Source organism: Schistocerca nitens, chromosome 3 (genome assembly GCF_023898315.1).
Source record: "Schistocerca nitens isolate TAMUIC-IGC-003100 chromosome 3, iqSchNite1.1, whole genome shotgun sequence".
Classification (NCBI taxonomy): domain Eukaryota; kingdom Metazoa; phylum Arthropoda; class Insecta; order Orthoptera; family Acrididae; genus Schistocerca; species Schistocerca nitens.
In genome coordinates this window covers 275,817,011-275,844,195 of record NC_064616.1, presented here as the reverse complement: position 1 = coordinate 275,844,195, position 27,185 = coordinate 275,817,011, and the positions used below count along the sequence as shown (strand labels likewise).

Below are 27,185 nucleotides of genomic sequence, written 5' to 3'. Positions count from 1 at the left end.
AATTGTAATTTCTGTAACTTAAACATTGAACAATGTATAGTTTCACTACCTATTATTGTGAGGATATACAAAGGCCTGATTTTTGGTCTTCAGACAGTCAGTCAATGGCCGATTTTCAGATGAGAAACTTGTATTGGTTAGATCAACAACAATGCATCAACTTAACAGTGAAATAAGTGTAACACAAATACGCCGTGTGTTAAAACAATGACAGTGTCTGTTCAACCTATTTGAGACATAGTGAACTGCGTGGTTAGGTATTTACTGCAAACTATTAATGAGGCTTATCAAAAGTTAACCAATAGTGAACTGGCCATATTAACTGTGTAATATTGGGGGGAGGGGGGGGGAGGAGGATGAACAGTGAAAGTAAGGAACTGTGAACCCCAACTGTCCAACTGTCGGCTACATCATTTACAGTCGTCAGTGTTGAACTTCCACCCCCCCCCCCCCACCCCCCCATTTTTCAGTCCGTATAACAATGCAGTACATCGACACCGAGGAGGACTATCAACAAAGAAATAAAGCTGGCGAAAGTCACACACAGAGTAAAGTGCCAACATCAGATAAAAACTCATGGATGAAAATCTGAAGGGGACCATGGAAGGCCCAGTCATGGAGGGTAACCAAAATGTTATGGCGCCAAGCCATGTCGTATGCCTTATGTAGGTCAAAGAAGACCACGGCGAGATGCAGGTGGTGAGTAAAAGCCTGTCAGATGGCCGATTCCAATCTGAGTAAATAGTCAGCTGGAGATTGTCCTGCTCAGAGGCCACACTGATATGGGGATAAAATGCGCTGAGATTCGAGTACCCAACATAATCTGAAGCTGATCATCCTTCTGAACAGTTTACAAAGCACATTCGTCATACTAATTGGGCGGTAGCTATCTAGAGATGTTGGGTTCTTCTCGGGCTTAAGGACGGGGTTAATTATACTGTCTCGCCATTGTGACGGAAAAACACCCGTGAGCCAAATATGGTTGAAGACCCTGAGGAGATGTTGCCTCTGGGGAACGTCCAAGTATTGGATCATCTCACTGTGGATGGAATCCGGGCCTGAGGCCGGGTCTCGTGAAGAGCTAAGAGCCTGCAACAATTCCCATTCAGTGAAGGGTTCATTATAGGGCTTATCGTGGTGCAGGATGAAGGAAGAGGGGGTCTGTTGAACTCTGCATTTCTGCTAGAGAAAGCTAGTAGAGTACGAAGAGGACACCGATGCCATCGCAAAGTGTGTCGTGAGGTGTTCTGACACGACCAATGGATCAGTGCACAGAGCACCTTGGAGGTTAAGACCCTGGACAGCTGACTGTCACTGGTGGCCCAGGAGGCTATGGAGCTTGGACCAAATCTGTGATGAAGAGGCATATGTCTCCAAGGAGGAAACAGAGCTCCAAGCATTCCTTTTTACTCGACTTAATAAGGTAATGAGCCTTAGCACAGAGATGCTTAAAAGTGAGGAGTTTGGTCTGTGAAGGGTGTTCCTTAAATCGCTGCAGAACCTGTCAGTGGTCCTGGACAGCAACTGTGACATCCTTGGTGCACCACTGTACCAGTCGACGGCAAGGGGGACCTGTGGATAGGGGAACAGCAGCATGAAGAATAGCAACAGAGATGCCTTGCATGACTACATCAGTGGAATTCGAGTGTCAAAGTGCACAGCAGATGCACATAAAGGCCAATTGGTCCTATGGAATGCCCAACGTGGGGGCCTTTCTGCCTGGCGGCAGCAGGGGAACGACATAATCACTAGAAAGTGGTCACTGTCACAAAGGTCATAATGGGATGAACAATGTAGGGAAGCCACAAGAGCAGGGGACGAGAGTGTGAGATCGATAACAGGAAAGGTGCCAGGAGCAGCACTGAGGTGGCTAGGGGAATCATCATTGAGGAGACACAAATTGAGCTACATGATAAGTTGGTCAATTAGGATACCCCTACCTGTTGAAGTCACACTCCCCCACAGTGGACTGTGGGCATTAAGTCCCCAAGGAAGGAACAGGGGTGGGAGTTGCTGGATTAAGGTAAACAGTGCAACATAAGGAAATGGCCTACCTGGGAGGGAGGTAGGCATCGCAAATGGTGATTGCCGGGATTGTTTGCACTCAAACCACTATCATTTCCACACTGCTAATTGGAGGATCCAGTCACTAATGACATTGGAGTGAACCAAAATGCAGACCTCACCAGACATTACCCAGGGTCAGCACGGTCCCAACAGAATGCTCAATAATGGTCATCAGGGAAATGCATTTCTTGAAGAACAAGACAGAACGCAGAATGAGAGGAGACAAGATGTTGCATTTCCGGTAGGTGACGATAGTATCCGTTGCATCGCTGCAATTCCACTGGATTATCATGTGGCGAGAATCCAGGTTAGATATAAAGAAGTCGAGAGGAGGTCATGTCACTCAGTCAGTAGTTCTCACTGACAAGGATAGGGTGAAGTCCACAAATAAGATGTCAGACTCAGGTTGCGAGGTGGGAAATGGCACCTCTGGGGGCACCGGGGGGTGGGGTCTTCTCTTGGGATTTATGTTGTTTCTTCTTCTTCTTCTTCTTCTTCTTCTTCTTCTTCTTTTCTTTCAGAGGTGGAGGAGGGCAGGGCACACACGGGGAGTATAAGCTTCTGCAAGATTTGGAACCGAAATAGAGCGGGCAACCTTGGGGCGTACAGATTGTGGGTCTCATGGCCAAGTGGTGGTAAGAATCTTCTGGCCTGAGAGGCACCAGGGAGGGGTTCCGAGAGGGAGCCCGATCACTGGCAGGTGCCAAAGAAGGGGGGCATTTCTTCGGCGGGGAAAGGGGAGCAGCTCCCCGATGGAAGGTCTTGGGAACTGCAGCGTAGGGGGAGAGGAGAGAGGGATGGGCAGTGGTAAGGAAGAGGTAGGAGGAAAAAATGAAGGAAGAGATGGAAAATTTGAAGAAAGTGACACTTGATGGAGTCTCTCATACTTTTGGTGTAGCACATAACCTAGACCTTCTCCAGGAGGGTATCCCCCTCAAAAGCTAGATTGAAAGCACCAGTATCGGAGCGGTTGTCTTTGCGACCCTTCTGCACACGTCCAACAAAATGAATGCTGCACCACTCTACATTAGGCTCTCCTCCCATGGTATGTATAGCCAGGGAAGGGAAGGTTGCCAAGTCATACGAAGCAGCATTCAATGACCCTTAACCATTCAAAGAGATGACCATTTGAGAACGGCCAGATTTTTGCAGCCTGATACGTTTCATGTGCCAAGCATCCACCCTGATACCGTCCACTCCGACCAGGGGCTCTCCCCATGGGCACTACCCAGCTACAGCGTGGACCGTCTAGCACAGCACCCATTGCCAGGAGTTCCAATGCTGCAAGAAGATAAGCAACCACTCCTTGACATACATGGGGAGAAAACTGCTCAGGTATCAGTAGTGTGATTCCTGTGTTGTCAGGGGGCTCAGCCATATGGGTACATAACAGCCCCACCATACGGACTGACTACATGTGTTGGTGACCTAGCAAGGTAGAAGAGAGCTATAGTGGGGAAGGGAGAGGAGATGGAAGGAGGGAGACGAAATCCACACCGTAGGTGCTAGGAAGGGAGTTCTTCCCCATATGGCTCACACCGGAAATTTTGAAGTGGAGGTCAAACCTCAAGCAGGGACTTAAACACCAAGAAAGGATGAAACAACAGGCAAAGGGAACAAAATTGCAACCAATACAGGAAACCAGGAGGATAGCCAGGTTGACATAAATCACAATGCCGAGAGAGGTAAAGGAGGAAGCAACGGCAAGCAGCGAGAAGAGGGAGGGAGGGCAAAGTGAAAGAAATGCAGTTAAGGAAGGAAGCATTGCCTGCAATAGCTCGACACCTCATGTGCACCATGCACAAACTTACGAAAGAACCGTGAGCCCCCTGAGAGGACTAGATCTTTGGAGATAGATCTTTGCACATGTTCATCCTAACATGGTTTCTGCTTCCCAGGCCGGCCGCGGTGGTCTCGCGGTTCTAGACGCACAGTCCGGAACCGTGCGACTGCTACGGTCGCAGGTTCGAATCCTGCCTCAGGCATGGGTGTTTGTGATGTCCTTAGGTTAGTTAGGTTTAAGTAGTTCTACGTTCTAGGGGACTAATGACCACAGCAGTTTAGTCCCATAGTGCTCAGAGCCATTTGAACCTTTTTTTTTCTGCTTCCCAGTATGATAGTCCACTATAAATGACTGTCCAAATAATGAAGAGAGTAAAGCCAACTCTCACAAAACTCGAGGTACTGAGGTTGAAACACAGATAAAAATATTAAAATTGTTACTAAACTTTCGATGTCCTTCCTCAAAACTACCAGGAGGGAGAGAGAGAGAGAGAGAGAGAGAATGACTTCTCTTACCTTGGCCTTCACTGATACTGATATCCAGTTTCCTGATTCTAAGTCAAATCTTCCTTCACCAATCCTTCGTAAGATCTCTCCAGGAGAATCAGTTGGCTGGTTTGCAAATGGTGTATGCCTGCAATGAAGTACACGAGATGCAATCTGCTGAAAAAGTTTCTGGATAGAGGAAATAGAAGCTATCAGGTCAGTACACGTATCACTAATGTCATAGAACTTTCAGTGCCAATACATAGAACACATTTTATGCAGTTACATTCATCAGCTTCAAAGTATAATGTTTATTACACCTTCAACTGTCCTTGAGAACATAGAGCTGGTCCAGGTGCAGTTCATAATTGAAAGCTCCAAGGCAGAGCTGTCCCAAAATACATATTAATATAAATTTCTCAATAACATATTACAGAATTTAAATTGTCACAATGCATTACGCATTTTTCCCCACATGGATTCAAAAATACCAGTCAATATTTTTGGAACTACTGATTTGTGATATCAAACAATGTATGTTGAACAGGTAATAGCTATCCTGAAGGCTGCACCTTGAAATGTCACTTAGCTCTATGTAGCAGAGGTTTGGAAGGCATGGCTTCATCCGAGTACATCTCTTAGGTGTGTCCCAAAGGCTCTGGTCTTACAGCCTAAGGGTGTCCTACCAACCTCAACACAATTTTCACATACCACTGCTTACATCAAAAGGGAGTAAACAGAGTTGCTGAAACTTTGCTATCAAATCCCTGTCTCTGTCTATCTCTATTATGCTTTAACACATCATTGATTAACGTTCAGTATTACTGTTTCAACGGTGTTTCAGATTTATTGTTTTTTTCCTGCCACTGGCTGTTCTATCCACCACTGGAATAAGTTTGTAAATGTCTTGCTAGAGTGTATGGCAACAGATGTATCACCACCTAGCAAGACTTTCATGAATGATCAGAGGAAAATTGGTATTAAATATGTCCCACTAATGAAATATGACCCACTAGTTTTGCTTGATGACCGCAATTGCTGGTAACCTAACTTACTAACGAGTTTCTCTTTGTGAGTGAATTATGCCCGGGTTTAGTGAGTTTCACTTTCTTATAAATAACTGTAGTGTATCACAAATTTGAGAACACCACAATATCAATTCAGTGTGCAATTTATCAGGTTAAATTAAGAATTACAGTGTAAATCCAAGCATAGGAATATACGCAATTGTAACACTTTTCTGTTTCACCTGTCTTGTGACAAATGGTAGTGATAGTGCCAGAGTGAGAATGGTATTACAGACTTAAAAAATTTTCACTCAAAGGTGAAAAACCACAATTACAGTGAAAAATATTTAAATGGTTTCACTGAATTTTCAATGATAGGAAAAGTGGATATTATGTGTCAACTAGACAGTGCTTACCATGTTCATACAAAGACACACAATAAAATTATATAAAAAAAACAGACTGCATTAAATTTTGTGACAAATTCAAGCTTGCCTTGAGGTACCATGAAGAAACAGAGTATTCCAAAAACTCGGGAATTTTTTGAGGTCTGTTTGATCTGATGTCAGAACTCTACAGCATCTTGAAGCAGCACATTGAAAAATTACAAAACAGTGTTTTGTTATGACTGATCAAAACAATTCAAAATGAACTGCTGGAATTGGTTCATGAGGTATGCCTTATCTTGTCAGGAGTGAACTGTAGAAGACAAATTTCCTCACAATCAAAGTTGACAAAACCACTGACTGAGCAAATTTGTCACAACTTGTCATAGTAATTCAATATGAGTTACTGGGGAAAATAAACAAAAGATGTATTTCATTTGTACGACCAACAAGTACACTGCAGATGATGTAACTGGCAGTTTTTCTCAGTGAACCAGAGAAAATTAATGTAAATAAAACAAATGAAAAACTGATAGCTCAGTGTAACGATGGTGCTCCTGTTATGACCTGTTGCATAGCCTGACGTCTATGTTAGTTTCAATTGAGAGATGTAGCAGCCTTCCCCAGCAGGGAAACCATCAGCCATACCTGAGCTGCTCCTAGTATTTATTATTTTGAAAATGATACTGACTGCTGCCCACTGAAGCAATAGTCACACACTTTTAGATGACATACAGAAAGAGTAAGATTATGCAGCACTAAGGTTAAGTTTAAAATGGGAGGCCTGGATACAATGGCATGTAATTAACATTTAAATGAACTCTGGAAACATTTTTAAGGCTGGAGCCAAGAAAGATTTGAACAGCATCATTCTGGAACTGATTCACAGAAGGAAAAGAGTAAGTATTTTTGCAATTAAAAATTGTACATCAATTAAGTTTGGTACTGCGATAGCAATAACTCACCCAGCTAACAGAGTATACAACAATACTCCCAGTGACCAAATGTCACATGCAGCATCGTATCCTTGGCGTTTCAACACTTCTGGTGCAACAAAATTTGCAGTGTAACAGGGAGTCATGAGAAGACCATTCTCTGCTCTCATCTGCTTGGCAAAGCCAAAATCACAAATGCGCAATGATTCTGGAGTGTACGAATCATTTGCATACAGAATGTTAGAAGGCTTCAGATCACGGTGTACTACCTGTAAAGCAAAAGTTGCAATAAATATTATTTAAATGATTACTGCATTAACACAAATAACATCACACATGAAATGAACTAATTCAGAACTCTGTGTTTAACTTAATAAGAAATATTATATTTACAATAGATGTCTACACCTACATCTAAACTCCACAAGCAATCTTGCAGTGTACGACAGAGGATACTTCTGGTAACAAAAAAAATTTCCTCCCTTGCCTGTTACGTTTCCAAATAGTGAGCGAAAGGAACAATTGTCACTTAACCTCCATATGAGCCCTAGTTCCTTTGATTTTCTCATTGCATTATTTTCCCCAAGATGAATGTGGGATGAAGGAATATCTTGCCAAACTATAGTTTGGAACTGTGTTCTCATGTTCTCAGAGTTTCTTTCATAAATCTCTCTGTACTACGGAGCACAGTGTAAGGGTTCCATTCAGAAGGCTGCAGTTTCAACTTGGCAGTTAGTAATGCTGCCCTGTAAAGCAAGTGTAATTACAGATAACTAGCTTCCATACTGCCACCCTTTTTAGTGAACAAGAGTAGAAATATGTTTTCTACTACAGAGGGATGTTTGGGTTGAATTGACAGCAGCATTCTGTTACAACATGCCATCACTGGCAACAAGGAAAAGTAGCAACATGTCAAAGTCCAGATTAATGGCACTTTCATCAGTTCTCAAAACTGATAATGAGGCAGTGCAAACTCATAGAATTATTCTCACGAATAAAGGTGAAGAGCAAAAAGTACCAACACAGGAGCCACAATTACAGAACTAAGCAGGCATTTTTATTTTCAATTTTTCCTTTGACTGCATGTTCTATTCCTTTGATTTCATGGCAACATTGTGTGGCTTAGTATTGCAATTACCATATTTACTCGAATCTAAACCGCACTTCTTTTCCGGTTTTTGTAATCCAAAAAACCGTTTGCGGCATAGAATTGAGAGCAAAGTAAGCGGGAGTTCTGAAAAATGTTGATAGGTGCCGCTACAACTAACTTCTGCCATCGAATATATGTAGTGCTACACAGGCATGCTTTGCAGGTACAAAGATAAATACTGGCACCAAAACCTCTGCATCAGTAAATAAATTAAAAGAAAAGGTAGAAGAATGTAAACATTATGCCACATATTCTTTCGTGTCTGCTGCTATCTCATTTAAATCCTGGCTGCCTAATAAACTACAAAACTAGTGTGAGACAACAGCAATGCAACGTATCACGTCATGTTTATACTCTTATTATTCCTATGCTGAATAGTGATACAGCCAGAAATGGCAATTGACTATATTTTTAAATCTAAGCTGAATCTGATTTCTGTGCAAAATGTAATGTACCAAAGAGGCACCTGCAAAGATTTTCAAACGAAGAAAAATTTTCGCTGAACTCTCGTTCAGAACATCATCTATCATACGCAGTCTATCATTTGGTTCTTGTTTATCATTATCAGAGAAAGCTGCAGTGTAAGTAATAACAAATAGCAGTCTCTTGCCATTGTTTCGCTTATGAGACAATTCCTCTCCTTTTTTTTTTTTATTGTAAGCCGCAGTAGCACGCACAAAAACAAGCCATAACGTGAGCGGCGACAGGTCGTAAACACTCATTATCAGAATAAGCAATCGATTCAAACCAGACAAAGCACATGAAAAAGGAAGGGTACCTGTATAAATACGGACAGAGAGCCCGACACATAGCAATGGCTACTTGGTAAAGCTTAACTGTTAAGCTTACTACTTGCACCAAACTACTGTAGCTGTATCTTCATCCATTCAACCTCAATTGTGTCTCATGTTACAATGAACCAACTTTGTTTCGATTTAGAGGTGCAGTCTAAAACTTTTCTCTCCCCTTGAATTTCGAGTCTCAAATTTCAGGTGCAGCTTAGATTTGGGAAATTTTTTTTTTTCCCTTGATTTCGAGTCTCATTTTTCAGGTGTTGCTTAGATTCGAGTGCGGCTTAGATTCAAGTAAATACGGTAGCATAATACGGATTCTCAGGCTGCTAATCCATTTTCCTTCCAGGAAGATTTTTGAGTATTTTGTAAATTGCTCTGAGCATATTTTTCAGACATGGTCCAACCAGAACTCACTACTCTACTGCCCCTGTTTGAATTACCACATCATCTCGGCCAGCAAGAAAGCAAGGTTGAATGTCGAAGATAACCACTACTATTTCAGATGCCACAGTCACCCTTTCTGGCACACGATTAGAAACTTGCAGCCAAAAACAGCTAAATTCAATAACTGGAGCAGCTTTTCATCACTCGTCAGATATCAAGTGATGTGCAATGAAAATACTTTTTACTAGCCAACTCCAGCCCTACTGTATTTAATCTTCTTCAGAAATTGTCACCACCTTGTGAATCTCTCTTATGCCGTCATAAAAAATATGACTGAGAAGCACAGAAATTTTCAAGTCCATATCGCTGCTACCAGATACAGAATTTCAATATTTCAAGAAATCAAATCATAGCTATAAAAAGTGGATTACTCAGTTGGAGGATCTGACAAGGGAAAGTAAATCACAGGAAGACTCAGTCTTTACATAATTCAACAAAACCTGACATTTTCACTTCACAGAATGGGCATATGATTAGTGAAAATGAGCAGTTTAAATTTCTAGGTGTTCAGATAGATTGTACACTGTCATGGAAAGCCTATGTTCAGGATGTTGTTCAAAGACTTGATACTGCAATTTTTTCTATTCGAACGGTATCTGAAGTAAGTGACTGTCCGACACGAAAATTAGTCTACTTTGGTTATTTTTATTTGCTTATGTCATATGGTATTATATTTTGGGGTAACTCTTCCCATTCTCAAACAATATCTTTGGGTCGGACACAGGCAGTTCAGGCAAAAATTGGTGTAAGTTTGTGAACCTCTTGTTGACCCCTGTTCACTAGTCTGGGCATTCTGACACTGGCCTCTCAGTATATATATTCTTTACTGTTGTTTCTTGTTAACAATATCAGCTTATTCCCAAGAGTTAGCAGTTTTCACTCAGTTAATACTAGGCTGAAATCCAATCTGGATTTGGATCGCACTTCCTGAACTCTTGTGCAGAAAGGTGTGCCCTACACTACTGCATCCATTTTAAAGAAGCTACCACAAGAATTAAAAAATCTTAGCAGTAATCCACACACTTTCAAATTGAAACTGAAGAGTTCCCTCATGGATCATCCCTCCTATTCTGCTAAGGAGTTCCATGAAAAATTAAGCTGATTCCTATGTAATATTGTTGATTGCATTTACTTAAACTTTTGGGTTCATAAACATTTTATTTTATCTGTTATTACTTTTATGTTGTAATTTTAAGTACTGACACATTCCATAACCTCTGAGATTTGCTCCTCAATTTGGTCCTACGGAACAAGACATGTAAACAAAAATAAAAATGTAAAAAAAATGAGTAAATTTCACTGTTATGTAAGGAATCTTATGCAGATTCACTAATTCACAATACACCTGTCATGCACTCCCCTGACAATAAATTGAAGAAGTACCTGCTTAGTCTAACAAACCCATCGGGACAAGACTTTCTGCCACTGATTCGGGCATATGAAAAAATGCACAAGTCTGCTGAACCATTACAGTGCACGGAAGCTGATGTGTTTTACATGTCAACTAACAGCTCTGTCAAACAACCGATGTGGGTAAACCCAACAAATATAGTGTGAGCATACTACTCTGCAAAAATAGTCAGTAAACAAGTTCAGGAATTTTTGGTTACAGTCGTGTTCATGCTGTATCATAAAACGCGAAGGAGACAATTGCTCCTGTCAGAACACACATTACAATTACTGTAAATGTCCATTATAATTATCCGGGCTGTTATGCCGTGGTCGGTTGATGAATTCTGTGTCGATTCCCAACGTTACTGTAAAAAGATTGCGTATATGGCTGAGTTGCACAATATGAAGAATAAAAGACAGGAAAGAAAGAAAGAAAAAAAAGAAAAGTTTTTGTATGTCCACCCTTTTGACTGGATGTCTGGGGGACTAGGGCCATTCACTGTTGTAAGAAAACTGAGCACCTACAGCCGTCCTTAGTATCTCATTTATTGTGTAGCTACCAGTTTTGGCACTCCAGTGCACTATCTTCATGCATTAGTTGATGCTGAATGGGTTATCACGATCCATACATGCAGTGCATTAGTGGCCAACATAACTGAGTTGACAGTTGATGGTTGGCGAGAAGACATGACAATTACAGATGGTCTGAGTAAACCAGTTATGTTGGCCACTGAGCATCGTACATGTGGATCGTGACCACCCCTTCAGCATCAACCAAGGCCTGAAGATGGTGCATTGAAGAGCCGAAACTGGTAGCTATACAATAAATGACACCATAAGGATGGCTGTATGCGTTTCGTTTTCTTGGAGAGAAAAAAAGTTTTACACTGAAACATACTTCAGTGGTTAATAGTATGGAGTCACTGTTCACTTATAGCAATCGGAAGTTTCCAGTAAAGAGACAGTTTCCAACAAATGTTGCATGTAACAATTTACAGAACAGGCTGCACTCATAGCCATCAATTCAAATAAAGAGAAATAAAGAGCTGATTTACTAGGATTGGATCTCTTCAATGTTTTGGGCTTCACCGTTTACACGGGATCTATGACAGGAAGGAATCTGAATTGCCCGTGCATGTCACAATGGGTCTGAATCTTCCAGTGCATGTTGTACGGTCCGTAGGTGGTTTGGCAGACAGGGTAGATGTGTAGAAGTGGTAGACATACCAGCAGTGGACATATACACAGTTCATTTCTTTAATCGACTAACTTGAATCTCCCATGAACATGACCAAGTGTTTAATTACTCCATCTGGCTTGTACAGTCATTGCAGTGCATTTCATTCCTCATAAAATAATTCCATGGTTAGCAGCAGGCACAGTAATAGCCAGTGGGACAGAGAGGCAAGCTACTTACTCAGTGGAGCGTCAACCTAGTGTGTGGACTTGACGACTGAGACAGAGGCACCAATGAACAGCAGATGCGAGTGGCTGGCAGGGCGTTTGCTGTCCAGGGTGGGCAGACCGGCAGTGGTCACTCGTTTGTACCTGATGGCAGCTTCAGGGTGGGCAGACAAGAGGCGGTCACTGGTTCATGACTTGGTGGCAGCAGAGTAATGGCCAAGGCTCTGGTTGACAGAGACCAGGTGTCACTGCCCAGCTGACTTCACAATAACAAGCTGGTTTGGCCATGATTGAATACTGCTTCTCCCTGGTGATTTCAGCTTTTTACACCTATCAGCGTGTCTCGTCTCACACCGAATCATTTGGAACATGTTGGTAACACTAAGGTGTTGTAACTGAGCTTTAATACTCGTGCAGGTGCATTGTGCATCAGCAGCATGTGTGGTCTGTCATCACAGTGGCACTGTGAAACCACTGACTGGCAGTCCCCTCATCAGCTCCAACTGACTTGGCTGTGGCCTGGCTTTGTCATGGTGCTCCTCCGCTGGTTACAAGTCTCATTTATACTTTATCCTTTACAGACCAAACCAAATTCAAACTGATGTTCCAACTAGAAAGTTAGATCACCTGTTGCAAAAATATTATATTTTTTCTGATTCAACAAGCAGTATTAAAGGTTATTGGCACAGATTATGCTGAAGCCAAAATTTTGGGAAACCCACAACATTCCTTTCATGGTGAGAGATAAAGTAAAGCAGGAACTCTAACATCTTGAGCAGAGCAATGTTGTAGAAGCTGTAATCTGCAGCCAACAGATGACACTGGTTTTAGCTGTATAGAAACTGAATTGCTCACTATGTGTTTGCAGACATTTTAAAGTAATCGTTAATTCTCAATCTATTATTGACTCGTATCCTATTCCAAAGCAGCATGAACTGATGTTCAAATTAACTGGTGGTGCATACTATGCCAAGGTGGACTGTAAGGAAGCACACTTACAAATTCCTTCGGGCAAAGACACACGGAGATTTATGGTGATGAATATTCCATTTGGTCTCCACCATTACAGTTACCCTTCGAAACTACAAGTGCACTGAGGTTGTTCCAGAACTATTTAGGACAATTAATTCAGAAAACTGAATGCTATGAACTACCTGAATGACATAATTATATCAGATACAACTCCAGAGGAACTCTTACAGAATTTGGAATCTGCTTTCAAAATTCTACAAGTGGCAAATTTGAAATGCAAAGAAGAAAAGTACATCTTTTTTTAATGTGAAGTGTAATACTTACAGCACATAATGTCTGAACAGCATCAAGCTAATGCCACAACATATTGACACCATTAAAAACCTTCTGGTTCCGAGAAAATGAGCAATTATCACCATATTAGAACAGATTAATTATTATTGGAAGTTTCTCCCTCAAGCACAAGTTGTCACATACAGGCACCAAATGGAACCAGAACAGTGAATGACAATGTGCATTTAACAAATTAAACCTGTAACTGTTAATGCCCAATGTGCGAATTGGTATGGGTGGAGGTTATACTTAACAGCCAAACTAAGTTAATAATTGGCTCCTTCTACCGACCTCCAGACTCTGATGATATAGTTGCGGAACAGTCCAAAGAAAATTTGAGTCTCGTAACAAATAAATACCCCACTCATACGGCTGTAGTTGGTGGGGACTTCAACCTTCCCTCGATATGTTGGCAAAAATACTTGTTCAAAACCGGTGGTAGGCAGAAAACATCTTCCGAGATTGTCCTAAATGCTTTTTCCGAAAATTATTTCAAGCAGTTAGTCCACGAACCCACGCGAATTGTAAATGGTTGCGAAAACACACTTGGCCTCTTAGCCACAAACAATCCAGAGCTGATAGAGAGCATCATGACTGATACAGGGATTAGTGATCACAAGGTCGTTGCAGCTAGGCTCAATACCGTTTCTTCCAAATCCACCAGAAACAAACGCAAAATAATTTTATTTAAAAAAGCGTATCAAGTGTCACTAGAAGCTTTCTTAAGAGAGAATCTCCATTCCTTCCGAACTGACTATGCAAATTTAGCCGAGATGTGGCTCAAATTCAAAGACATAGTAGCAACAGCAATTGAGAGATTCATACCTCATAAATTGCTAAGAGATTGAACTGATCCCCCGTGGTACACAAAACAGGTCCGAACTCTGTTGCAGAGGCAACGGAAAAAGCATGCAAGGTTCAGAAGGACGCGAAATCCCGAAGATTGGCTAAAATTTACAGACGCGCGAAATTTGGCACGGACTTCAATGCGAGATGCCTTTAATAGGTTCCACAACGAGACATTGTCTCGAAATTTGGTAGAAAATCCAAAGAAATTCTGGTCGTATGTAGAGTACACAAGCGGCAAGACGCAGTCAATACCTTCGCTGCGCAGTGCCGACGGTACCGTTACCGACGACTGTGCCGCTAAAGCGGAGTTACTGAACGCAGTTTTCCGAAATTCCTGCACCAGGGAAGATGAATGGAATATTCCAGAATTTGAAACACGAACAGCTGCTAGCATGAGTTTCTTAGAAGTAGATACCTTAGGGGTTGCGAAGCAACTCAAATCGCTAGATACAGGCAAGTCTTCAGGTCCAGATTGTATACCGATTAGGTTCCTTTCAGATTACGCTGATACAATAGCTCCCTACTTAGCACTCATAATCAACCACTCGCTCACCGATAGATCTGTACCTACAGACTGGAAAATTGCGCAGGTCACATCAGTGTTTAAGAAGGGTAGTAGGAGTAATCCATCTAACTACAGACCTATATCATTGACGTCGGTTTGCAGTAGGGTTTTGGAGCATATACCGTATTCAAACATGATGAATCACCTCGAAGGGAACGATCTATTGATACGTAATCAGCATGGTTTCAGAAAACATCATTCTTTTGCAACGCAGCTAGCTCTTTATTCGCACGAAGTAATGGCCGCTATTGACAGGGGATCTCAAGTTGATTCAGTGTTTCTGGATTTCCGGAAGGCTTTTGACATCGTTCCTCACAAGCGACTTCTAATCAAGCTGTGGGCCTATGGGGTATCGTCTCAGTTGTGCCACTGGATTCGTGATTTCCTGTCAGGAAGGTTGCAGTTCGTAGTAATAGACGGCAAATCATCTAGTAAAACTGAAGTGATATCAGGTGTTCCCCAGGGAAGCGTCCTGGGACCTCTGCTGTTCCTGATCTATATAAATGACCTGGGTGACAATCTGAGCAATTCTCTTAGGTTGTTCGCAGATGATGCTGTAATTTACCATCTAGTAAGGTCATCCAAAGACCAGTATCAGTTGCAAAGCGATTTAGAAAAGATTGCTGTATGGTGCGGCAGGTGGCAGTTGACGCTAAATAACGAAAAGTGTGAGGTGATCCACACGAGTTCCAAAAGAAATCCGTTGAAATTCGATTACTCGATAAATAGTACAATTCTCAAGGCTGTCAATTCAACTAAGTACCTGGGTGTTAAAATTACGAACAACTTCAGTTGGAAAGACCACATAGATAATACTGTGGGGAAGGTGAGCCAAAGGTTGCGTTTAATTGGCAGGACACTTAGAAGATGCAACAAGTCCACTGAAGAGGCAGCTTACACTACACTCGTTCGTCCTCTGTTAGAATATTGCTGCACGGTGTGGGATCCTTACCAGGTGGGATTGACGGAGGACATTTAAAGGGTGCAAAAAAGGGCAGCTCGTTTTGTATCATCATGTAGTAGGGGAGAGAGTGTGGCAGATACGATATGTGAATTGGGATGGAAGTCACTACAGCAAAGACATTTTTCGTCGCGGCGATATCTATTTACGAAATTTCAGTCACCAACTTTCTCTTCCGAATGCCAAAATATTTTGTTGAGCCCAACCTACATAGGTAGGAATGATCATCAAAATAAAATAAGAGAAATCAGAGCTCGAACAGAAAGGTTTAGGTGTTTGTTTTTCCCACGCGCTGTTCGGGAGTGGAATGGTAGAGAGATAGTATGATTGTGGTTCGATGAAACCTCTGCCAAGCACTTAAATGTGAATTGCAGAGTAGTCACGTAGGTGTAGATGTAGATGTCTCACAACCTACAATATCAACAATAGGCTCACAACTGCTGCTGATGCTTCAGACTATGGGACAGGCACCATTCTGTTGCATCAACATCATGGTTTTTAATGACCAATTGTATTCACTTCATGGACTGTGACAGTGGTACAAAGAAATTATACACAGAAACTCTCGCAATTGTACCTGCAATCATGAAATTTCATGATTATATTTATGGACATAAATTTATCCTCCTCAAAGGCCACAAATCTTCAGTGACTGTCTTTAGACCAAATAGTACTGCTCCTACAGAGGCAGCTCGATGTTAGCAATTCTGGGTGCCACTTCTGTCAAGTTACAACGATGAGATTATTTTCAGGATCTCAGCACAACATGCAAATGCCAATTTGCTTTCACATCTGCCAATAAGGTAAGACAAAAAGTTTGACTTATCAGCTGATGTTTGTTTCTCAACAGGTATCAGTAGTGAAGACACTGTGGAAAACTTCCCAGTAAACTCCCGTTTAATTGCAAAACTTACACCTGTAGTTCCTGTTTCGTCTAAAATCAAACAGTTTATTCAAATAGAGTGGCCTAGTGGTAAAAATTACTCAATCATCCACTGATTAAATCTTAATGGAACAAGGGGCATGCACTTACAGTGGCATTCTGGTACACTCAGAGCCAGACAAGACGTGAGTGCTTACTTCTGCAGCCCTTAAATGTAATGTACTACAGGTGCTATATAGATGCCATTGGGAGATATTTCATACCAAATATATTGCCAGATAAGCATTGCTACTAGAAAAATATTGGCAGACACATTTTGATGTTGTGCCAAACACACCAGTTGGCTCTGCCTTGACAATATTTTCCATGTCTACAGGCATCAGAACCATGGTCACATCTGATTTTCCTGGACTGCTTCTTGGAAGCTACTGGCTCATCCTCATCGATTCTTTCTCCAAATTTCCACTGTGATACAGATGTCATCAATATCTCCCACAAAAACTATTGAGGCTTTGTCAAAGGTCTTTTCTATTGAAGGATTTCTGATATCTACCAGCACTGACAACAGCACAGAATTTTCTTTTCAGGAATTTAAATTATTTTGTGAAACCAATAGTATTTCGCACGATAGAACTGCACGGTTTCATACTGAGGCCAATGGAACAGCCGAAAGATGCATATGAACTTTCACATCCCACATGACCAACATTTCCCAACAGTACAATAAAGACAATGCTCTCTCAGTACAGAGCTACTCCACAAAATGTACAGCCTCCATTGAATAGTAATGTAAATTTGTACTCACTCGTGCATCCACAAGCCAAGCTTCAACAATAGTATAAATAAAAATTGTTTAAAGTGAATGGTACAGTACTGATTTCAATGTTCAAGTATGGAAAAAAGACATGGGTACCAGGCATAGTCAAGAAGCAGATTGGAAATGTAATGTTTAAAGCTAAATGTTCAAATGGTGCCACAAAGCACATAAAAATCAAATTGGACCACACCATGCTCACACATACATAGACAGAACTCCTAGGCAGTTTTCTTTTGTATAACCAGAAGACCTGTATGCAGCTAGCATCCGAGGGAAATTCCAATGCAGCCAGCAACTGTCCCCAATTTTCTGCCAGGAGGGCAGCTGGCCAGTGACAAACTGATGGAAATGGAGGTTGTGCTTCACAACTTATCAAAATGGTGAACACTTGATTAGGCACCCCCCTCATCATCATTTTGTGTGGATTTCCGACAGTGCTGTGGGCGAATGCCCAGGGAACCACATGTGTGCACCTACCAAATACACATACTGGCAAGCTAGGAAACAGAACACTAATTAAGCCATCCACCTTCTTTAGCTTCACCCCCCCCCCCCAAACGGAGGATGATGTTGTGTACATGGCTGAAGTGGTACACAACAATACTAAGGTACCACTACACAGGCACCACGCATCATGAACCTTCTCGGTTCCAAGCAGCCACCTCCTGATGGCGCTCACTGATCGTGACTCTGCTTGCATACCATGCTTATCAGCACATTGTATTCGTCCACCAATAGTGTTGCCAGCTGCCAGAGAGAGCACTGTCAACAGTGGACAATTCTGATTCCGCCTAGTGATAGCACAGATGGAGATTCTTCCATGAACACCAACTAAGGACAGTGCGCCACTGACACTCAAAGTTCCTGCAATTCCACTACGGAGGAGTTCTACTCAAAAGACTACAGTTCTGTCTTGGCAGTAACTATTTATGGAGTAATAAATACAGTCAGCTAGGAGTGTCTGCATAATTGTTTCAGTCACTGTGACTGAATCATGGACTGCCAAGGGGACAGTGAAGTCATTTAGATGTTTTTGTATAGGGTGTAAGACTTAAGTGGCACACTTCCAACTGTTACTGAAGTTAGGTCCAACTTTTTATCACAACTATTAAAATATGTTATTGGTTATTTCTTATTGTGTTGCCACATTTACGGCATAGTGCTGCCTTGGCAAGCAGGCGTAACTGGAAATAACTAGCTTGCATACTTCCCCTTCTTAAATGAAGTACAGTAGAAATACATTTTCTGTTACCATGAGATGTTTGGGCTGAACCGACAGCAACGTTCAGTTACAACATCCAAAGAATACCTTACGAGTATTTTACAATACTCTTGAATTTTATCCAATTATGCTCCACATGATGTTTTCAAGAATTGGATAATTGGATATACACTGACCTGTCCAAACATTACAAACACCTGCTTAATAGCTTGTTTGCCTATCTTTCAAATGATACAGATCACCAATTATGCTTGGATCCTTGACAATAGTTTGTTGGTAGGCTTGTGGAGGCAGGTGGCATTAGATTGCACAATGATCATATAATTCACATAAATAATGGGCTGCTGATTTTCGTATGAGGTGATGGTGCCAGACAGCAACCCAGATGGGTTCCATTGGGTTTGTGTCAGGAGAAATGGTCACCGAGACATCAACGTGACTTCACTATAATGCTCCTCAAAACATTGTAACATGGTTCTGGATCCAAGACATGGCCAATCATACCGCTGAAAGATAATTTCACTGTCGGGGAAAACATCAAACACAAAGGGATGTAGACAATTCACAGCTGTCACTGCCCTTCAACTACCATAGATCCCATGCAAGCACAGGAGAATGTCTCCCATAGCATGATACTGCTCCCACCAGCCTGTGTCCATGGTGTGCTGCACCTTTGAAGCCACAGTTCACCTCAATGACACTATCTGTGGAGTCGACCATTGAACTACTGTGGCAAACATGTGATTCATCTCAAGAGCAACCCATCTCCATTGACTGACAGACAAATCCCATTGACCCTGTGCCCAGTTCAATCATAGCTGCAGATGTCAGGTCAACAATGTTCTATGTTCACCAATGTACGATGAATAGTACGCTCTGAAACACATGTACGTGCACCAACACTGTGCTCTCTTGATGGAGATGCCACAGATCACCATATACCCACCTTTACAGAGCAGACAGGCCTCCAAACCCCACATTCTGTGAAGAGTCATGGACATCCAACCATTGAACACCTAGTGGCAGTTTCACTGTCCTCCTCTCTCTTTCCACAGATGCTCATGACAGTAGCATGTGAACATTTGACCAGCTTCACTGTTTTTGATATACTCTGTCCCAGGCACTGCGTAATAATAACCTGCCTTTTGACAAAGTTGCTTATCTCGATGGATCCTACCCCCTCCCCTCCCTCCACTTGCAGCCTGTATCTTCACTAGGGTGACCCTTTGTCTGTATCTGCTCTGCTTACATACTTATGTAATCACATCATGTGCCCACAATGCCACCAGATGGCATCCTATGTCACTGTGGGCAGTGGTCATAATGTTTTGCAAGCCAGTGTATGATGCTGACTGTTCAGATACCCTACAATTTACATTAAAAATGTTGCCTTTGTTTGCAGAAGTCAGTGTAAACTCAAGTGACTTCTAGCTTATATCTTGAAACAGTTATCTCAGTGTTTCACTGCTATATTAAAGAGTTGAAAAGTCTGGGATTCCGTTACTGGTTAGTCCTAGGACTTTTATTCATTACTTATTACTACTGTCCCCTCTGACTATGATTGTTTATGTGATAAATGCCAAATTACACTGTAACTGAATGGGTAAGTCAGCTAAGCAGTTTGAGGAAGGCAGGAGCATACTATGTCCCACAGGAACATGCCTAATAAAATACTGTGATGTTGAGACCAACTTACAGTTTGATGACTGATTTACTTTTTTATACATCAATACAGGCAATATCATTATTACTAAACAACAGTGCAATAGAGAGAGAGAGAGAGAGAGAGAGAGAGAGAGAGAGAGAGAGAGAGAATTTTTGTTAGATTCCTCAGTGAAGATACATTATGTTTGTTGTATGTGAGAATTAAGAACATAGTTTTACACAGACATGTCACTCTCCATTCATCAGTTTATGAACAATATTAACAGTTTTGTGATTGCATTTTCCTTACAGCTTATTAATGACCTAATATTACATAGGTAAATCCATTTACTGTGTGTTGCTGCTGCCAGTTTAATAGAAGATTCATCTAAAATTTTTGAGCCAAACAAACTTATTTTCTTTAGCATCAAAATTTCCCTGTAAGTGTAATTTGGGCACAGTACACAAGCAAAATTTTTTTAAAAAATTCAGTTACTTACACCATGCTGATGAAGATATTGCACTGTTGTAACTATAACATTCATGATAGCACTGGCTTCCCTCTCCGAGAAAAATTTGTGTTGAAACAGCCTATCGAGCAATTCTCCGCCACGCATCAGCTCCATTACGAGATACACTGACCGTTCATCTTCATACACCTTTTAAAAATTAGTAAAATATTATATGTCATCTACAACAGAAATTTATTAACACTTTAACTGTACCATTCAAAGCGTCTACCAACTAAAATTACATCTCTAACACTGTTCATTATCACATATTGTAAAATGTGATGTATGTAGCTTATCATATGAACCACAACATGGTTACGTAAGTATCATGTAGAAAAAAATAAAAATCATAATAATATTTTAGTTGTTTGATGCCAAAGCATTCTGATACGTTTTTTTTACAAAACAAAATCCATTATTGTTATAAAAAGACAAAAGACATTATCTGTGTGTAGTAACTTACATTCCGCAGTGTAACTATATTTGGATGATGTCCCCAGCGCAACAGAATATCTACCTCTTCATGGCAGTCCTTCTTCAGTTTATCTATAATCTAAAAATAAAAGCAAATAAACTATATTTATCATCTTTTGGAAATTTTTACAGCTGTTTTACTTTGGAAACACACGATTTTACATTGCAAAAGAGTGTAAAGGAAAAAAAAGGGGGGTGGGGGGGTCACTATTATTCCAGATAACTCTCATCGAGTTTCACAACTCTCACTATACCTCTCCAAGTTCTCTATCCATTATAAGGATATGTAATTTATAGTTATTCACAGCTGTCACATTAAAACAATGTGAACGACATAGAGCATTGGGTTAAATATGTCTGCCAGTGCCCTAAACAACTTTTTTTTTTAATTTTGTTCTTTCACTGTTAGGATCTGCACTTGTCTCACATTACACAAAAGTCTACACAAGAAGAGACCTGGAATTACGTAGCTAAGTGTAACAAAATTGTCTTGTTGCAATAACAAGTGATTTGCATAGCAAGGGTTTCCATCAAATTGGTCACAGATCACCTAGAGGTAGAAAATTTTCTGAGTTATATTTTTAACTTGATAATTTATTTTGTTTTATTGACTATATGTTTCTACCACCCTCATGATCAAAGTAGCTATAGCAAGAATCCCACTCTTTCCAACACATTAGTTTCCACTGCAGTGTCTAATGTGTTGTAGAAGCACTTACTGATTACAGTGGTCTAAGTTACAGATTACAGTGCTCTCGGAGTAACTGTGCTGACCAATCCACAGCCTGGGTACCAACATAAAACCGAAATCCTACCTGTGAAAGTAAGGAAATTACCCAGACAAGTATCATTCCACAAGCAAGACTTTATCAACTGAAAAAGCTGCTCATGTTGCACTGAAACATTAATAAATTGTTGACAGAGATCAATGATAACATTAAGCAGTAGTACTTCATTAGCTGTTACCCAGCAAGGCATAATTTAAGTGGAATATTTAACAATCCCGCAATTTTCTTAACAACTGAAAGGGCATGGAATGGGGACATGAGAAAACATCCCTGTCAGGACACTTCAGGCCTATCTAGTCTCTATGTGCTTCTGATCTTCAAAGTAAGTATCTTACAGCAACGAACCAAAACATTATGACCACCTGCTTAACAGTGTGTTGGTGCACCTTTGGAACAGAACACTGCGCCAATTCTATGTGCCACGGTTTCCGCCAGTCCATGGTAGGGTGGCAACCAGGCACACAAGCCATTCAGTTCCCATAAATTATGAGCTGGTGGTTTGTGGGATTGGAGCTGGCATTCTTTAGAGTCACAAATTTGTTCCACAGGCTTCAGGTAAGGCAAATTTAATGACTAAGACACCAATGTGAATTCACTACCATGCATCATGTGCCTCAAACCATTGTAGCACTATTTTGGTCCTCCCTGTGACATGGACAGTTATCCTGCTGGAAGATACTACTGCTGCCGGGGAAGACAGTAAGCAAGAATGGATGTAAGTGGTCTGCAATAATGTTCACTAGCCCACAGCAGTTATGGTGCCTTTGATTACTGCCACAGGCAGCATGGAAGTCCAGATGCATGTCCTCCATAACATATCACTGCCCAACCTGCCTACATCACAGCACAGTGCACATTTTGAGCAGCCACACACCTGGACGAGCGTGCATGTGGACACGACTGTTGATGGGGGAGGGGGTGAGTGATTCATGCAACCAGGTGACAAGTTTACCTCAGTCCACAGTCCAGTCTCTATTATCCAGTATCTAACGCAGTAACAACTGTCAATATTGTTAGGTTGATATGGCAATATGTAAGGGCCATCTGCTGTGTACATCCATGTTCAACAATGTGACCTGTGCGGTGTGCTCCATATCACATGTGCACGCACCAGTCTTTTACTCTGTCATCGGATCTGTCACAGATTGCCATCTTTCCAGTTTCACACAGTGAGTAAACCTCCAACCTCCACATTCTGCAATGAGTTGTGGACATCCAACACTTCGTCACCTCTCGTGGTTTCACTATCCTTCAATCAATTTCCACAGATTCCCTGACAGTAGCACATGAAGAGCTGATCAGCACCACCAATTCCGAGATGACTACATCTACATGGATACTCTGAAAATCACATTTAAGTGCCTGGTAGAGGGTTCTTTGAACCACCTTCACAATTTTCTATTATTCCAATAATGAACAGTGTGTGGAAAGAACAAACACCTACATCTTTCTGTACGAGCCTCGATTTCCCTTATTTTATCAAGGTGATCGTTGCTTCCTATGTAGGTCGGTGTCAACAAAATATTTTTGCATTCAGAGGAGAAAGTTGGTGACTGGAATTTTGTCAAAAGATTCCACCACAACAAAAAAACACTGTTGTTTTAATTATGTCCACCACAAATCCTGTGTCATTTCAGTGACACTCTCTCCCCTATTTCATGATAATACAAAACGTGCTGTCCTCCTTTGAACGTTTTCGATGTACTCCATGAATCCTATCTGGTAAAGATCCCACACCGTGCAGCAATATTCTAAAAGAGGACAGATAAGTATAGCGAAAGCAGTCTCCTTAGTAGTTCTGTTACATTTCCGAAGTGTCCTGGCAATAAAACACAGTCTTTGGTTAGCCTTCCCCACAACATTTTCCATGTGTTCCGTCCAATTTAAGTTGTTCGTAATTGTAATTTCTAGGTATTTTGTTCAATTTAAAGCCTTTAGATTTGACTGATTTATTGTGTAACCGAAGTGTAATGGATTCCTTTTAGCACCCATGTGAACGACCTCACACTTTTCATTATTTAGGGTCAACCACCAATTTTTGCACCATGCAGATATCTTTTCTAAATCATTTTGAAATTTGTTTTGATCTTCCGATACCTTTATTAGTCGATAAATGACAGTGTCATCAGCAAACAACCTAAGACAGCTGCTCAGGTTCTCCCCCAAATTGTTTATATAGACAAGAAACAGCAAAGGGCCTACAACACTACCCTGGGGAGTGCCAGAAATCACTTCTGCTTTACTCAATGATTTTCTGTCAATTACTATGAACTGTGACCGCTCTGACAGGAAATCATGAATTCAGTCACATAACTGAGATGATATTCCATAGGCATGCAATTTCACTACAATCTGATTCTGTAGTACAGTGTCACAAGCCTTCCGGTAATACAGAATCAATCTGACATCCCTTGTGAATAGCACTCAACACTTCATGCAAGTAAAGAGCTACTTGTGTTTCACAAGAATGATGTTTTCTAAAAGACTTGCTTTTATTAAGTGATTTAAGTTGCTTCACTACTCCAAGGACTCATGTTGGCAGCTGTTCTTGATTCAAATTCTGGAATATTTACTTCATCCTCTTTTGTGAAGACATTTCGGACGGGTGTGTTTAGTAACTCTGCTTTGGCAGCATTTTCATTGATAGTATTTCCATTGTCATCACACAGAGCAGGCACTGATTGTGTCTTGCCGCAAACATACTTCACATACAGCTAGAATCTCTTTGTGTTGAAGCCTGGCAGAAAATCCGAAGTTTCCTTGTGGAAACTATCATAAGCATCTCACATTGAGGTCCGCACTAAATTTTGAGTTTCTGTGAAACATCGCCAATCTTGGAGATTTTGCGTCTTTAAATTTGGCATGTTTGTTTCATGGTTTCTGCAACAGTGTTCTGACCCATTTTGTGTACCAATGAGGATCAGCTCTGTCATTTGTTACTTTATTTGATATAAATCTCTCAAATGCTGCCAATACTATTTCTTTGAATTGAAGCCATATCTGGTCTGCACTTATATACTTAATTTGGAGGGAGTGGAGATCGTCTACCCTGTAACGTGCCTAACCTCAGAGTTCCCAACTATCAATAGCCCCACCGTCTGTGATTGTCCAGATCTTGGAGGCTGACAGGTTTCCTCTGAAACAGGACAGGAGATGGCATCTGGCTCCGCGACAGTGTCAGTCACAGACAGCACCTGAAACCTCTTTGTCAGACTAAAATTCCCAGGCTTTTGGCCATAATAACCTGACCTTTGTTGAAGTTATTCATGTCATTGTATTTCCCCCTTCTGTGTTAATTATTTTCACTATAACACTTCCCCATCCATTTATGAACAGCTTGTGTTATTTCCCTACCATATCAAGTGCCAGCAGTGCCAAAAGGCAGCAATCAGTTTCACAAATGGAATAACTCAATGGTTTGGTTGATCAGTGTTTTATAAAAGAAAATCCATAATCTGCTTCTGGAAAGTGTTCCTATAAGGCTATAAGAAATTTTTCTAATGGGGGTGAGTTGATAGAAATGGCTGAGGTTTAACCTCTTCACTGACCGTGGAAAATTGGTTACAGCAGCAGCATTACAAGATTAACAATAATGAGTAAACTTTGGCACTAAGTATTTTTTCTGTCGATTATACAGCTCATTTTACTTGCTTTATGGATAAACAGGCACACTGGGAAAACAGCCATAAGCACCCAGAAGATTCATACATTTACCACAAAAAATAATTACAAACTACCCCTTCTGCAACAGCAAAAAATCCACGCAATAATTTTATGGTGTATTGCAACCACTAATACAATTTAGGAGCAGTTAATCCACTTCCTGTTGCCTCCAAATGACTGATTAAGTTACAACACAATCTCAGTAGTTTTGTTCAATACAGGTATAGAATACAGTCTACTATAATTATGGTGAACATTACAAGCATCACAAAGCACTGAACAGTCTCATCAGGAAACATAGCCAATTATAATATGGTAGTGATTATTTTAAAACTGTTATATTCCTTTTACTCCATATGGAACCCTGAAAAAAAATCAGCCACTACAGATATATTATTTTCCAGAGCGCATTGCTTCCAGTTACGATATTCCAACCATTGATTCTTCCACTGGCAAATAAATTTATCCATCAAAAGTAATACCATGCTGGAGAGCAAAAAACTCTCAGCTCTACATTTTATATTTCTTTCTTGTCTACTCTATTGATTAAGACATTTTCATATATTACCATACACTTAGTATACAGAAGATTTAAATGTGCTTTCTTATGACTGCACATTCTGAATGATGTCATGAATATTCTGAGTAACTCCCGAAGCATCTTGCTGCGACGGCACTACGAAGACCTCAACAGATGACAATTTAGTCACTAGCAATCTCACTGGGAATGCTTGTAACTAAGTTATTCTGCATCAAATACAATGAAATCTGTAATATGTGAGTACTGAAGATTTAGTCAGAGAAGAAAGGAAGCTAACAGTTTGTCTCCCTTATTTAAAGCCATCAGTATGTGTTAAATTAGTATCTACTTGTTAGAACCATACTACATAAAGCACCTTAAAACAACTAAATCTTTTAATATTTCTCTGGACATTTCAATCAGTCTGACATAAAATTTTAATGAATTGAGTTGTTCTCTCCTGCAGGCTAAACCAGAACTTTAACATTTGCTTAATAATAATATTGGCCATATTAAACAATGGACATCAAGGATGGAATATCACCAGTGTGGAAAGTATGACTGCTGTTCACCACATAGAGGTGGTGTTGAGTCACAGACAGGCACTATGAAAACAATGCTAGAAATGTTCAGCTTTCGGATCAATTTTTTTCATTAAGAGTGGAAAACTCTCACACATTAACACAAACACAGCTCTCTCTCTCTCTCTCTCTCTCTCTCTCTCTCTCTCTCTCTCTCTCTCACACACACACACACACACACACACACACACACACACACACACACACACACACACACGGCCACTGTTATCCCTGGGTACTGAAACCATCCTGTCACTGTCAAGGGGACAAGAGGATAGGATTAGACAGATGCAATGACAGGATACAAGGTCAGTGTAGTACTGGAGTGGGAGCAGGGAAGGGGTTAGGCAGGTGGTTGGTTGGGGGGGGGGCAACCAAACAGTGAGGTTATTGGTCCCATGAGCTAAGATGGGAGAAATCAAGGGAACAAAAACACAAACAGCACTATCTTGTCAAGGGGAAAGGATAACAGGCAAACAAAGAGGGAAAAGGGGTATCAGGGCACAGGACAAGTAAAGACTAGGAAGGGGGGAGATGGAAATGGGTGTAGCAGT

At 41.0% G+C, this 27,185-nt stretch overlaps 1 protein-coding gene across 7 annotated transcripts in view; it reads right to left on the bottom strand.

Moving 5' to 3' along the window:
• Nucleotides 1-27,185, bottom strand: part of LOC126248243 (ribosomal protein S6 kinase 2 beta) — a 634,112-nt gene that overhangs the window by 8,961 nt on the left and 597,966 nt on the right. For all 7 annotated transcript variants that reach the window (XM_049949088.1, XM_049949091.1, XM_049949087.1 and 4 more), the window contains 4 exons: nt 21,069-21,158; nt 20,594-20,752; nt 6,694-6,932; nt 4,366-4,483 (listed from right to left, as the gene is read on the bottom strand). In XM_049949088.1, the coding sequence (XP_049805045.1) occupies nt 4,366-4,483; nt 6,694-6,932; nt 20,594-20,752; nt 21,069-21,158 (606 nt within the window). The remainder of the gene's footprint in view (nt 1-4,365; nt 4,484-6,693; nt 6,933-20,593; nt 20,753-21,068; nt 21,159-27,185) is intronic.